This window comes from Mangifera indica, chromosome 15 (genome assembly GCF_011075055.1).
Source record: "Mangifera indica cultivar Alphonso chromosome 15, CATAS_Mindica_2.1, whole genome shotgun sequence".
Taxonomy (NCBI): domain Eukaryota; kingdom Viridiplantae; phylum Streptophyta; class Magnoliopsida; order Sapindales; family Anacardiaceae; genus Mangifera; species Mangifera indica.
The window spans coordinates 5,374,246-5,391,049 of NC_058151.1; the positions used below are offsets into that span (position 1 = coordinate 5,374,246).

Consider the following 16,804-nt stretch of genomic DNA (forward strand, 5'->3'; position numbering starts at 1 on the left):
ACGAAGAGAATAAAAAAGAATCAGTTTTTATTTATTTACTGACTATATGTTTGCAGAGCAGATGATCAAATTTTATGCCAGTTTTCCAGAGGAGGTTTTGTTTTATAATCAACTCATTTACATCTTAGTAAATTTCATGGACTTGAAGCAACCCGGTCTTCCTGATTAGATAATTGGGTCACTTCATCAGGAGTTGCTAAAAGAATGCAAAGATTAACAAATCTCTATATAAAATGGTGCATAGCCAACTTTTATGGGAAGAAAAAAGCTACTTGCCAACCAGCTAGCCAGTTTACCAGATCCCAAAGTAGAATTCTAAACTAGAAACTTGGAAGACCAGAGAAATTCGGAAATCCCCACCAACAAATGCAACTAGGTAATGAATTTTAAAGAAAATACAGGGTTTTTAAACACTTATGGAACGACACTTCTATGAGCACAACCATTGGCAAGGTAATGTTCCATCTCTCCTAGATTGAATTTGTTGGAGATCCCACATCAAATCTCCGAATCAAATCCATATTAAGGAATGATTCCATGTTACATTTTGGAAACTAAGGATATGTGATCCTTAAATTAGGAGTTTGTTCCCTTGAATTTGTACACCAATTTTTTGCATATTGTAATTTGTACACCTTTAATTGCTCATGAATGTAAATAATATAGGGAAAATCTTTCCTCTGACATTTCATTCTCTTGTCTCAAATTTCAGAATTCCATATTTGATTTCTCATTGCCGCATCAAGAAACCTCATCTTTATGTTTATTTCCCCAAAAATACATTAACTGTGGCTAGTCAAACTAATTCCAATCCAATTCCTCTTCTCTCCTAATGACTCAGTTCTGTTATTTCTCACAGTAAGGTCCAAGAGTGATTACTCTTGGGCAATAAAATATATGAAGATTACATGGTTGAAATGGGAGCCCAGAAAAATTTAACAGGCACCAATCACTCCACTTATTTCCTCTGCAGTGCCCAAAATATTGTACATGCTTTCTGTTTTCTATGCATTCAAAATTCAACCAGGAGATGCCTTTTCCATTTCCCATGTATTCCAATGATGACGTAAAAGGGACTTTGTAGAGAAGTGAAGGCAAGCATCCAAATCATAACCAAGAGACTTCATTCTGCTAAGAATTTCATAGGCTTGATATTTTTTCTCTCTAGAATGAAGAAGAGACTTGAGCAGATAATTGCAAATTCGGGGCATCAAGATGTAACCATTCGTCAGCGTGTAAAGGAAAATGTTTACTGCTTGATCAAGGTTTCCTTGTTTGCAGAGACCATGTATTAGTTTCACACAGCTTGGAGGCGTGACAATAACCTTGCACTCCTCTAGAATTACAAAAATCTTTAAAGCGTTTTCTAGTTCTCCAGCGTTACACATTCCAATAAGAAAAATGGTATAAGGTGCTAAACTAAAATCATTAAGTTTAAAGTCAATTTCCAGTAAGCCTCGGACAGCTTCTTCCACTTCTCCCTTCTGGAAATGTTCCTCTATTGCTCCAAGTGTATCATGGTCCCAACCAGCAATTTCCTTCAAATATTTGAACCAAAGACTAAAAGCTAATGAAACCTTACTCCTCCGACTAGACCAACTCATAAGTGACCTAAAAACTGCTAAGCTAGGGGTGCAACCCATCTCTATCATGTTATCAAAGATTCTAAAGGCAGTGTCTACTCTGCCAACTCTTTGAAGACCAGTGATAAGAGTTCCATATGTTACACTGTCAGGCGAGAGCCCCTTGAGTTGCAGCTCCTTGAAGAGCATAAAGGCACCACTAATGTTCTTGGCCTTACAGAAACCATCAATCAAAATGTTATACGTCCTGATATCAGGCACACTACCACTTTCAGCAAGCTTTGTGAGAATCTTGTAGGCTTTAAGAATCAATCCTGACTCACAGTATTGCTCTACCATATTTTTTAAGCTAGCACTGTCAAGAACCTGACTGCCACCCTGAGAAAGCCGAAGAAATAATGAAGGGTTTCTTCCTATCTCCATCTTACAAAACAAAAGGTTAGCTTTCTCAAGCTCACCAGCCTTACAAAGTCCATCAATAAGTGCATTGAATGTAACAACGGAAGGTAAACAACCAGCCTTTTCCATCTCACTGAATATTTTCTGTGCATCATCTACAAGCCCATTCTTACACATACCGCAAATAAGAATGGTATAAGTGCAGGTAGTAGGAGAGGTATCACGCTTCAAGATCTCCAGTTGAAGGGACCGAGCCTGATCCAAGAGCCCCATATCACAAAAACCTTTAATCAAGGCATTGTAACAATAAGTATCAGGAACCACACCTCTTAAACTCATCTCACTCATTAACTGCATAGCATGCTTAACCCTACCAACCTCTGATAACCCTCGTATCATCACAGCATAAAAAACAACGTCAGGCTCAATATTCTCCTCCAACATCTTCTTATACCATCCATAGGCTTCATCATATCTCTTAGCTCTAAACAACCCGTCAATCAAACTAGTATACCCGTGCAATCCAAGAACATAATCATCCTTCTCAAATGACTTTAAAAGCGCAAAAGCCTCATCAACTCTACCTAACTTACAAAACCCATTAAGCAAAGCATCATAAGCAACAGAATCAGGCCTACAACCGCTCTCTTTCATCTTCTTGAACAATCTATAGGCATCATCCGCCCTCTCGGCTAGACACAAACTCGAAACAATAATAGTATAAATGAACCTATTAGGCTGTGTGCCTCTTTGCATCATTTCATCAAACAGCTTAAGCGCATCGTGAGTGTTGCCACTCTTACACAAACCACTAATTAAAATGCTAAACGTTGTTCTAGTAGGCGTACAATTCAATTTCAACATCTGATTATAAACAGCCAAAGCTAACAAAAGAACTTGCTGACGCGACACAATGTGTAAAATCTTATTGTAAGTGTAAACATCGGGCTCACAATCAAATTCTTTCATCTTACCAAAAATCTCCAACGCTTTCTCACAGTCACCCAATTCAGCATAGCCTGAAATAAGAACAAAAAACGCATTGGACACAATAGATACACCGCTAGCCTTCAACTCCTCAAGTGTTTGCCAATACAAATCAAACCCATTCGGCTTTAAGAGCATGTCAATGATCAAATTTTGAGATACAAAAGTGCGGAAACGCTTCCATTTGCATGCCCAGATAAAGAAACGAAAACCCAATAGAGGGTTTCGCGTTTTCTTGAGTATAGTGTTGATATTTTTAGAAGAAAGGAAGGGGACTAGAGGGTCCAAGGCGGGTTCAATGGGATTGATAGTGTCAAGGATGGTGAGGACTTCATTGACAATAGAAGATTGTACAGTTAAAGAAGACAACGGTACAGACAGTTTGGGTGAGACGAGGTGAGAAGAGAAAGGGCGGAGAAGAAGAAAAGGGAGTTTCATGGTAGATTTGTGAAGAAGAACAAGAACAAGAGTGAGGTCGCTGAGGGGTTTCTCGAGCTAGGGTTTTAGAAGACATTTCGAATGCATGAGTAGAAAACTAAGATGCACGCTGAGGTTTGATTGTTGAGATGAGTGATTGCTGTTTGGTTGCCGAGAAAATTGATTGAGGGAAAGTGGTGTCTGCCGTACACTACTTGTTTTTCAATGAGGAAAATTCATTGTTTTATTTAATAAAGCAGCTATTTTCACTTTGGTTTGTACAAAATAATAATAATAATAAGATTAGTGAATCAAACTAATTTATACGAAAGATGATATAGAGTAAAAACCGCACTGCTATCTGATAAGTATTAAAATTTAAATTTTTACTCATAGATGCAAAAATTAACAAAATTAATTAGTTTAAAAGTTAAAATCATTATTTAATTAAAAATAATAAAAATTATCTTATTTTTTCTATAAATCCTAAAATCTAATAATTTTTTCCTTGAACCTAAGTTTTAAAAGTTTTCACTTTCCTCTTAGGGTTTTTGTTTTTCTTGCTTTTCTCCTATGATCGGAATCAGTTTCATTTCATCGGTGCTCTCTCTTCATTTCGTCAACACTTTCTCACTCCCTATTTAGCTTTTTCCGACGATCGATTCATCATCCAGATGCATTTGAATGAAGTCATCTTACTTCATTAGATCTGTCAATAGAGTCTAGACATATCCGAACGAAGACTAAACGTCCAAATGCGTGAGAAGACAAAGGGTTTTTGTGTTGCCCTTCGTTGTTAGTTTGTTGACTTAAGAGTGAGAGAATGTCGATAGAATGAAACCGATTCCAATCGATGGAAAATAGCAAGAGAAAAGATAAAACCCTAGGGGGAAAATAAAAATTTTCATTAGTTTGGTTGAGGGTGGGAATGGTTAGTTGTTATAGTTTAGGGGGAAAATAAATAAAATTTTATTTTTTTAATATATTACTAGTTAAATGATGATTTTATCTTTAAAATTAATTAATTTTAGTTTATTTTCTATAATACAGACAAAATGATGATTTTACCTTTAAAATCGTTAGTTTTAACTATGTATGAGTGCATAAATGAGATTTTCAAAGTTAACGGGGGAAAACTTGAGAAATTCGCATACCTTGGGTGAGAAATAATTCTTTGGCCTTTTCAATACTTATAGGGTATTAATTTAAGATTTCAACAAACCTTTGGCGGGACTTATTCTTTGGCCCCTAGAATTTATGAAAACCTCAAATATTGGGCTTTCCTTGTTTTACCTAGGCCGAATAACTATTTCACACATAACATATGATAAAATTATTTTCATCATTTAAATTTGAAAAACCAATCTTTCATTCATCTACTATATTTCTTAAAAACTCTATTAATCTTTTTATAAAATGATCTCTCGAACTTAATAATACTCCACTCACAATATTTTTATTTTATATATTTTATCATTAATTTATAATAATTTCAATTAATAATAATAAAAAAATAAATTTAAGAGTAACAGTCATCAAAGACATTCATCATCAACGATATTTGTCATCCATGATATCAAGAATTGCGTTGATTTGTGCAATTTTCAATTGAAATCACACTTTTATATGATGCGATTTTGATTGAAATCATAATAATTGATGCAATTTTCAATCGGAATTGCACCAATTGATGCAATTTCAACTTCACTAACAAGGAATATTATTGACAACAATTGATTTTTAATTTCTTTTAGGTGAAATGAAAATGAGGGAAAAAAATATTTAGGGTTAAAATTAATTTATTTGTATAATTAGGGTGTAAGTGATATTAATCTTATTATAATATTAAGATAAAATAACACAACCCACCTTACCTACCGGATGTGTTGAATCAAGCTCAGCATAGTCATAGACCTTTTGTATTGGACCGGCCAGCTAATATATAGGTTGCATCGTGCTAGCTCGTTTATTTTATATATATATATATATATATATATATATATATATATATATATAAATAAAATTTTATTATTGTATTTTTATTATATATATATATTTTGAATTTTCTTTACTATCCTTTTAGTTCCCCTATAACATTAATTATACATAATTAATAAGTGTAGATTTCTAACATAATCTTTTGTATTTCTATTGTGTCTTTTAAATTTCTTATACTAATCTTTTAGTTTTTCCTATAACATTAATTATACATAATTAATGAGTTTAGACTCTCTGTATTTTTATTATATATTTTAAATTTTTTATACTAATATTTTAATTCCCTTGTAACATTAATAAGTTTATATTATCAACATAATCTTTTTGTATTTTTATTGATTTTTTATGCTAACATTTTAGTTTTCCCTATAACATTGATTATACATAATTAATAAATTCAGATTTCTTGTATTTTTATTATGTCTTTTTGGATTTTCTATACTAACCTTTTAGTTTCAATAAAAGTATGGGTACCCACTTTGAGTGTATAATTGGATATACATTTAATAAGTATTATTATTTGATAAAGTGATTTTGAATTAAGAAGAAAATAACACTTAATCACAAAATAATATATTTAAATATATATCTATTTGTATACTCAAAGTAAATATGCATAGTATTGCTCATTTAGTTTTCCCCCGTAACATTAATTTTATATATATTTTTTTAATTTTCCATAATATTAATAAATACTTTTGGATTTCTTATATAAATTCTTTGGATTCCCAATACAATAATAAATAATTAATAAATCTTTAAAAAAAATTATGCAATGTATTGTGTAAAGCTGAGCTAATATAACCTGAATACCCTTCGGCCCTGACATGACCCACTACAATAGCAAGCCATACCTTAACACTTCTAAGTAGGATCGAAAATGACAAAACCTTATTTTCCACGGATTGTACCACCCCAGTAAACCTTAAGACCCAAGATATGATAAATAGTGTTTTTATAAGCCCTTTGTAAGCTGATTCGTAATAATATATTTTTTATTATAATATTTTTTAATTTTATATTTTTAATATATTTTATAAAATTTTAAAAGTCATGTCATGTCAATCTGTACACCTTTTCATAAAACCTTAACGCAACTCACTTAATTTGTAGGCCTTGATGTAGCCTAGAAATTATAGTCTATGCCAAGATTGAGCCATGCCCAAAATTTGTGGTTTGTACACAAGTGCTAACACTACCCACCATTGCCTCTAATTAAAGTAAACCAAATCTCGATTCTAAAAATTGGAGTGGATCAATTGGTCTGACCAATTGAAGTGTCAACCGTTAGTTAAATCAGTTTTAACTTACCTAAAAATCATTTTTTACAATTAAACCAGATTGAACCTAACTAAACTACTCAAACCATCCGATTGGATTGATTATAAGACCAGATTTGACTTAGTTAAAATAAAAAATTAATTTTTTTTCAAAAATTTATTGTGAAAACTTAAACATAAAACCTTATTTATTATATTTGAATATATACCATCAAATTAAACGTATTTTAATGTTAAATAAGTCAAATTATATAATTAATGATAAATTATATAATTTTTTTTTAAATATTACTTTTGAATAATTAGCCGATCTAACTATTGGTTAATTGATCTGACCACTAGTTAGATTAGACAGTCTCCTCCAGTGAATTGATATCCAATTTAGTTTTAAAAACATTGAATCAAACACAAATTTAGAAAAGATTTTGGTTGTCCGAAGTTAAAGTAAAAAGTCACGAACATGTTTTAAAAATTATGATCTTAAGCCTAATTTTCAAATGAAGCCAATTAGTGAAAAGTAATTTAACTTTTCTTGAAAACTAATTAGAAATAAAAGATATCCAAAAGTACATCAGACATGTTAGATAGTCAGTCATAAGGGTTTAATCGGAGTATTTAGGTTAAAAAATAAAGGTTTTGCAATTTTTTTTTTAAAATCAGTTCTTGAAAATTCTTTAAGCACAAAAAAAAAAAAAAAAAAACCCAAATTAGACAAGGATTTTAGAACTCAAATCACTTCTTAAAAAGATAATTAAATATCTTTTTTTTTGGTTGAAAGATTTGAAAATCTTAAAATTATAAGATGTGTGATCAAAGATTAGTGTGTTGCGTGTCAACAAAAGAATGAACATTTGTTCATTATAAGAGAAGAACCCATTTATGGGTTTAGGAATGAACGATGGGCAAGGCATAATGACATTCGTTCCAATGGTTCAACATTACCATTTTACCTATACGTTAAATTTTTTCATGGGAATTGAGCTAGAAAAGATAAAAATAAGATAGCAAACTATAATAAAATGCCCGATTGCATGAAAGGTGATACTGACCTCGATCGAGTCAGATTTAGGTTAAAAATTAGAAAAGTTAAGAAAAATGATGTACACTTAGATGGCCACCAACTATGTACGTAAGTAACAAGATATGTGAAAGCAATAAGGCTATAGAGTGATAGAGATCTATGAAATGCATCATACATTCGACAACAAAGTGCATTAGCCATATAGTTCAATCAGTTCAGGTGTGCATGGCAAGGGAAAGTAACATTTTAGTTAGTTTCTCATGAGGTCAACGGAATGCATCACATATGCATCCATGGTAAAAACCATTTGATGATGGTTTTCAATTTACAGTCCGTAGCTATGTGTATGTGTTAAGGGAGGGTCTGTGATTAGTTTTTCTGTATGATCAGGGTATTATAGCTAGTTAGCCTAATAGTTTGATTGACATGTGCACGAGACATGATAATTAGTAGACATTTGAGATGTTAATTACTTTCTCTAGGATATTAGATTTGTCAAGATCAGCTTAGGCTATGGGAGTTTGTGTGAGAGAGCTTATGTACTTAGGGCATAAGGGTGTAGAGAATAGATAGATAGGCAAAGGAGAGTGCCGAAAAACATCAGCTTTAACTACATGGAGATTTAGTGTTGGAACGCCTAGTTTTAGATTTATGCTTTGTGTAAGGTATTAAGAGGCACTTACTTACTAAGCGTTTTTCACTCATGCATTTCTTTTTGTGGTTTTGTAGATGAAGTTGACTAGCAAGACATGTGGGTGACCTACTGGTCCAACTTAGTTCGTTGCATGAGGTTGATGGGCAAAATCATCATTTGTAGATCTACGACATTTATGTATTTATTTCAATTTGAGACATTATGAATAGTTATGCACTATTTGTTTATGTTTGAGATTTCAGACAACATTATATGGACAATTTTATGGATAATGATGTTATTTAGTTACATCTTTTTGCATGCACTTTAAGTTTAAGTTATTAATATCATGTCATTTATTTTGCTACATGAGATAACAAAGTAAGTTATGTACGTCTCTTTAGATCATATTTTGTGTAGGGATATATATATGGAGAAGGGTGTTACATTGCACTTGTGCTTCTAGTTGATACTTAAGCTAGTAAGGGTAAAGGCAAGGCTAAGGCCAAGCCTAAACCTAATTGTAAGCCTCAGACACAAACTCAACTTACCCTATAACTTGTTGGTGGTGTTGGGAGGAAGGATGGAAATATAGTTTACCTTTATTATGGTAAGTCTAGCCATTGGATAAGATACTGCAAAATCATTTTTAGCAAACAAGAAGAAAAAGTCAGAAGCTTGCACTTCAACTATGTATGTGATGTGTGTATAATTTACAAGAAAACATTATTAGGTTTTTTAAGAGAATTTTAATTAGGTTATGTTAAGTTTCGTTTAATTGAATATTTAATTTATGATATTTTCTCATTGTGTGTTTTACTTTATGTCTATAGGTGTTTCAGTAAAGTTTGAAGAAAAATGAAATCAATTTGGAGCAAATGGAAACATGTGGATAAGTGAAATGTGCTCCTTCCAAAAATTCCAGGAAGCTAATATAAGCATCTAATACAACTATATTAGACGAGATCATAGAGAATCCATAAAACTTGGAACAGGATTTTACGCTCAACTGTCAAACTCTAAGTATTTAAGAAAGGTTTCATGCATGCTAAGGAATTCTTTTCTACCTCTTCAACTTCCCAACCATCTAGGATTCATTAGAGATAAAGAATTTGTTGGAAACAATTTAACATGTCATATATTGAATTCTGTAAATACTGTAAACATAAATATGCATACCCAACTTTGAGTTTGTGATGAAACCTATTCAAACACAACACAAGGTGTTGACGTGAGTCATTTTCACAACCTCATTTGTTCACTTACTACATTCCTTTTGGGAGACAAGAACTATTATGGAATTTTGGTTCTGCGTGTAAATAAAAGAAAACTTCTTCTGAAAAATATTACGTTAATTCCTTTGAAGGAAGACAGTTATAGATTTTAAATAAGAATCCAACTACCAATAATTTCTACACCAATTGCCCTTAGTAGTTAAAGTAAATTGGATCGGGTCGACCCATCATTGGTGGACCTAAACCTAATATCTCTCACTCACACATGATGAAGACTTGACCCAAATACTAATCCACTAAAATCTCATAAGATAGTACTTTCATGCTTGCAAATGTGTCTGTGACCTCGCAAACAATCTGCATTTTGGAGCTAAATACTATGCGTCTATTAAGAATAATATAGTCATTTCAACCCAAATAAAACAAAATAAAACATTAGGCTCACAACACTTCAGACTTACTTGATAACTTTAGTTTCCTTTAATCTTTCATTTATTATTGTGTTATTTTCCTATGTATCCATGATCATGTCCATTCTTCCATAAGAGTGACATGATCAGCTAGCCAATGGACATATGTAATATATAAGTCTTCTTTTTCTACTTGAAGTTCTCAATTTAAACTTAACTGCTTTTTTAGTCATGTTCCATAGACCGAATCGTGTGTGGTCATAGGTGTCAAGCTAATATAGTAACACTGAGAGTAAACATCAAACAACAACAAAGAGTCAAGGGATACTAATATGAGATAATCCTCATAAAGTCTCACATAGTGAGAGATCAGATATTTATCTTCTCATTACTTTAACTGGTTATCTTACTTATGCACACATAGTGTGAGTCGTGTGCTATAGTGTGTATTTTCTCAAATGTTATTACCAACACTATACAGATCTTAGTTTAGTCGTTATACCCAGAACTTAACTTGAGTTCTTAATCATCTTCACACTTATATGTATTTATCTATATTAAAAACTCACATATGAAATTCATAAGTTATTTAGATGTGGAGAACTCAAATCGATCATTTTCAAATGTATCTATCTATAACCTCATCTTGATCGATCATCAAGGTGATATTTTAACTTCGATCAATCTTTTCTTGAGAAATTTGTCTCCCATTGACATGCTGTTTTAGAATCACTTTTCTCAAGAACAATGTCTCATTTTTACATGCTCTCTTAGTGCCAAATGTGATTACTTGTGTGAGTGAGCCAGTCTTTAATTTGTGTGACATTACAATCTTATTAAGTTAAAAACGATGTGTATACAGTGAAAACATAAGAATTTTGGGATGCAAGTTCAAATATAGAATGCATTTGAATTCATGGTTTTCGATGTTAAGTTACTAGTACAATATATAAGCTCAACAACTTATCAATCATAGTTTACTCAATTCAAGAGATTTAACATGTGCAAGATATATTTTTCTTGGAACAATCTCAATCAAAAGATTAGTGACCATGTAATACATAGAATTATATTGTACACTTATTTCCCTTTTGAAAATAGAGTCTCTTAAAATATTGTATTTAGTGTCGATATATTTGGTTATACTATAAAAATTCAGGATATTTTATTTCAAATGAACAACTATTATTTCGATAATATCGTCTTGTTTACTTAGATTTACGAAGAACCTTTTTAACCAAACAATTACTAAATAGGCCATATACTTGGCCTCTGTTATGGATAGAGCTATGCGTTTCTATTTCTTATCACTCCAAAATATGGGCCCTTTTGGAGAAATAAAGTATAGCCAGAATTTGATTTGCGTTAGTTTAAATTACTTCCTCAGTTGACATCTAAATAACCAATCAAAAGCAAATTTGATCTTTAATCACATAAATAATAATCCATAGAGCCTTTTAAATATATCAATATTCTATAGATAGCTTTTTAGTGCTCTTTTCAATATTGACTTATATCGATTAACCAACCCAACAACAAAAACAAATGTTTGGGCATGTATGCATCATAATATACATAATACATCTAATAGCATTTGAATAGGTAACTATTGAGATTTATCTATTTTTATCTTAAGTTTCAAGACATATTTCTTGGCTTAATAATTCGTTATTTGACACAGGAGTATTAATAGGTTCACAACTTATCATATTGGATTATTCTAAAATCTTTTGAATATTACGCTCTTATGATAAAATTAAAAGTTTGTTTAAACAATCCTTTTAGATTTTAATTTCCAAAATGTAATCTACTTTCTTACATTCTACAAGTCAAAAGTATAGACAACCATTCTTTGCTAATCATCATTTACTTTAAATCATTTCAAGCTATTTACACATTATCACACGCATTGATAAAATTACAAATTTGTCATCAGACTTCGCCACATAAATATGGTGGTCTTGATTGATCATTTTAAAGTTATAAGATATTAAGTCTTATGAAATTTCAAATACCAGTGTCTGGATGATAGTTTTAGGTCATATAACATTCTTGAAGCTTGCACATTCTAGCGTTTCAAATCTATAACAATGAGATTTATTTGCCAAGTTCTCAAGTAAGGAAAGATATCTTGACATTCATCTAGTGTAATTCTAAATTCAAATACATTACATTACTACAACTAGAATCAAATATATTGAAGTGAATTTTATAAATGACGAAAACATCTTTCTTTACTATCTATACCTACTCATTGGGTATAGTTGTTTACTATAAAGAAAAATTATACCTATTTATTGAGCTATCCACCTTACGATTGATTTAGGGCACCAATTTGTTCCTAATGGGTTTATGACAGATAATAAGTCAACCAAAACCTAGAATTGGTTTATTTTCAATGTCTTTCATCTCTTTTGCCAATGCATCTTAACATTTTTCTTATCAAGGAATGAGAAAACTTCTTTTATGATTTTAGGTTCTTCATCATCTTGGAGAGTGGTTATGAAAACCTCATTTTTAATTCAAAATGTCATTAGAGTCTTTTAGATGTCTACTTCTATGTAATTGAGGATTATCGCTCCCATAATCTAAAATAGATTGAAGCTTAATCTTAATACTCCTACTAAGTTGAGATAGATGAAGCAATCAATTGAGTATCAGTACCTATATTTCATGTAGAAATATATTATACTATCACTTCCTTCTTCGAAATGATGTTTTTGACAAAGTTATATTTGATGTCAGTATGTTTGGTTCTATTATGGAATTTGGGATCTCTTGTGAAAGCTATCACAACTTGATTATCACAATGTAAAACTATAGGACCAACTGCTGCATCCTATACATCCAAATTCTCAAAAAATCTTTTCAACCAAACGACCTCTTGCATAGTGGTAAAACATGCTACAAATTCTACTTCTATTATGGATAAGACTATACATGTTTGTTTCTTATTGTTTCAAGATATAACATCATTTTCGGGTAAAAAAGCATAACCAAAAGTTAATTTGTGTTAATCTAAACCACCACCCTAGTCAACATCTGAATAACCAACAATATGCAAATCTGCTCGATAGCATAAACAACAATCCATGGTGCCTTTTAGATATTTCAATATCCTCTTGACAGTCTTTCAATATTTCTTTCCTAGATTCGATTGATATTGACTAATCAACTTGACAACAAAGCATATATCGGGGCGAGTACACATCATTATATGCATGAGACTTCCAACCACATTTGAATAAGATACTAAAGACATTTTATTTCTTTCATTTTCAGTCTTAGAACACAAATCTTAGCTCAACAAATTGCCTTTTGACACAAGATGATCTACAAGTTTGCAGTTCGCCATATTGAATCGTTCTAGGATCTTTTGAATATAACGCTCCTGTGATAGAGACAAAATTCTCTTAGAACGATCCTTTTTAATTTTAACTCAAAATATAATCTGCTTCACCCATATCCTTCATTTCAAAATTTGTAGATAACTAATTTTTAATGATCATCACATACTCTAAATCACTCTCAACTATCAGCATATCATCCACATAAAGAGATAGAATTGCAAACTTGTCATCAAACTTTTTCACATAGACACAATGGTTTTGTTCTAACAATTTAAAATTATAAGACAATATTGTCTTATGAAATTTTAAGTACCATTGTCTTGATGACTATTTCAGGCCATATATCGATCTTTGGAGCTTGCATACTTTGCATTCTTGGTTTTTTACCATGAAACCTATAGGCTGATCCATATAGATTTCTTTATCAAATTCTCCATTGAGAAAAGTTGTCTTGACATCTATCTGATGCAATTCTAGATCTATGTGTACTACTATAGCTAGAATAACACGGATTGAAGTAAATTTCACAATAGGTGAAAAAGTTTCTTTATAATCTATACCTTCTTGTTGGGTATAACCTTTTACCATAAGGTGAGCTTTGTATCTGTCTATTAAACCATTTGCCTTATGTTTAATTTTAAGAATCCATTTATTTCCAATGGATTTTCGACCCGACGATAAATTTACCAAACTCCAAACTTGGTTAATTTCCATGGATTTCATTTTTTTCTCCAATACTTCTTACCACATTTCCTTATTGAAGAATGATAGAACTTCTTTGATATTTTTAAGCTCATTGTCTTTAGGAGTAGTTATGAAAAGTTCATTTTCAATTTCGAAAAGTCCTTTAGGGATTCAAGGACGTTCGCTCCTACATAATTAGGGATTTTTGCTTCTTCTATTCGAAATAAGTTAGAACTCAATCTTATTGCACTCACTATCTGGAACAGGTAAAGGCATTGTCTCTAGTGACACAACTAATGGTTGTTGAGACAAACTTTTTCCATATTCCTCTTCTGTCTCATACAAATGAAGACTTTTATCAATATCACCATTTTTAGAAAATTTGTCTTCTATGAATGTCGTATCTCTAGATTCTATTTTAGTTATTCTTTAATCCGAGTCATTTCTTATGAACACATACCCTTTAGAGTATTTGGAGTATCTTATAAAGATATATTTCTTGCCTTTTGGTCTCAATTTTCTGAATTTATAGAATGTGTCATAGATGTATGTAATAGACCCTAGGGTCGCATCATATTCAATTCAGGTTTCTTACCTATCTATAACTCATAAGGAGTGAAAGTTATTGACTTAGTAGACACTCGGTTAAGTATATAAGTTACAGTCAATAGAGCATCTCCCCACTATGAAATTGGAAGATTCACTTGAGCCATCATAAACCTAAGCATTTCTAATTCTTTCTCTCCACTACACCATTTTGTTGTAGAGTTCTTAGAATCATTAGTTACCTTAAAATCCCTTTTCCACTACATAATTCCTTAAATTCGGTTAATAAATATTCACAGCCTTGATTAGTTCTCAAGACTTTTATTCTTTTGTATAACTAATTCTCAACCTCATTCATATAATGTCCAAAATAATCTATTGCTTCTAACTTATGGGAGATCAAATAGACATACCCAAAACGTGAATAATCATATGTAAAAGTGATAAAATAGAATGCTCATTTTCTAGCTCTAACATTCATAGGACCACAAATATCTGAGTATACAAGTTGCAAGGGAATCTCAACTCTAATAGTTTGCCAAAACATTTTCTAATAGTTTTCTTACTAAGCAATGCTCATAAACAGATGGATCTAATTTTGTGATAGGTCTTAATAAACCTTTACAAACCAGTCTATTCATTCTTTCTTGGCCAATATGCCCTAGTCCAAACATTTATTTGCATTTATATTTAGACTATTAGGAGTTGCAAACAATGAAAAACTAATAGAATTACCATTATTATAAAATAAGATGTCTAGCACCATAAAACCTTTAGACAAAAATCCAGATCCATAAAATACATTATCATAATAAAGTTTAATCAAGTTTCCAGAGAAAGTTAAACAATATCCTAGTTTTAACAGAAACATTACAGAGATCAAATTTCATTGAATTTTTGAAGCATACAAGACATCATGTAGATACAAGGTTTGACTACCTCACAAAACCAATTTTCATGTGCCAATTCCTTTTACTTTAACTTATTATTACCTACATAAATCCACTACATTTCTCTTGGTAGTTTATGAAATTCCATGAAAGCGTCTCTATCATGAGCTACGTGGTCTGTGGCTCCTAAGTCTACAGTCTACATAGGATGAGATTCAATTAAGAAAATGGTACTAGAAACATAAATCTTACATTTTGAGACAAGATAAGGCAATACTTTTTTCGACTTCATGCATTCATGGGCAAAGTGACCCTTATTTCCATAGTTATAATAGGTCAGATTTGTTTTATCTCTTTTCCTAGTGCACTTGCCTCTTTTGTGCTTGAACCATTTGTTCTTGTTCATAGTCCTTAAACAATCTCTTTCCCTTTTTTGATTTTTGCCATTTTCTCTTATATCCAAAAAACTTCCTTAAACAAGACTTAGCAACATATGCATGAGCATTTAGTCCAATAGCCTTTAGGCGCTCAACTTCTAGTTTAAGATGGTGAGCAATGTCATCAAAAGTCTTGATGTTGTCATTGTGAGTCATATTGACTTTCTTGTGCTCTCAACTATCAAGTAGAGACCTTATAATAGCCTAAACTTTCTATTCATCACTCAGATCATGCCTTGCCTTTTTCAGCTTAATTATCATGTTCGATATTTCCTTTAGATGTTGTTTCATTAGCTTATTGGGAACTTTCTTATACGTATCAAACGTGATAGTCAACTACTTCAGTTTGGAGACAGTCGTTCCTCGAAATTTCTTTAACAACGCCACCTACATAACATTTGTAATTTTATATTACTCATACTGATAATCAATATCATCATTCATTGAGTTGATCAAAATGCCTTTAACAGTTGAATCTTTCTTTTTCTAGGCATTACAAACATTCATGTCACACTTATGTTACATTTATGTTGGGCAGTGTTAGGATTCTGCCCCTCAGCCAACTGGGCCTCTTCTATGACTTGATTAACAACCTCTAAAACATCCTATTTATCTAAGATATAGTGCATTCTTATTCTCCATATTTTATAATTATCCCTATTCAGTCTTTCTCCCTTATTCAAATCGGCAATAATACTTTTTGAACCCATTTATATATAACTACAGAAATATGCCAACACAACACCAACAATAAGATGTATATACATATTTTATTATCACAATTGTGAATTAAAAATTAAAATATTTCATATAAGGCATAGAGTCAAAAGTTCACTATGTTCTCAATCATCATCTACGACACAACTGTTCAGTATTTCAATTATTAATCCAATCATGTCAATATATATTCTAGACAAGAATAGATAAATTCTA

At 31.5% G+C, this 16,804-nt stretch overlaps 1 protein-coding gene across 1 annotated transcript; it reads right to left on the minus strand.

The window, feature by feature from the left end:
• Positions 1–165: 165 nt before the first annotated feature.
• On the minus strand, positions 166–3,656 carry LOC123197843 (pentatricopeptide repeat-containing protein At1g79540). The gene has a single exon (XM_044612289.1). It carries the CDS (start codon positions 3,405–3,407, stop codon positions 1,020–1,022), a length of 2,388 nt encoding a protein of 795 aa, XP_044468224.1. The 5' UTR covers positions 3,408–3,656; the 3' UTR covers positions 166–1,019.
• Between the last annotated feature and the right edge of the window lie 13,148 nt (positions 3,657–16,804).

Coding starts and splice junctions, on each gene's coding strand:
- LOC123197843 (XM_044612289.1), bottom strand. CDS start 3,407: ATGAAACTCCCTTTTCTTCTTCTCCGCCCTTTCTCTTCTCACCTCGTC.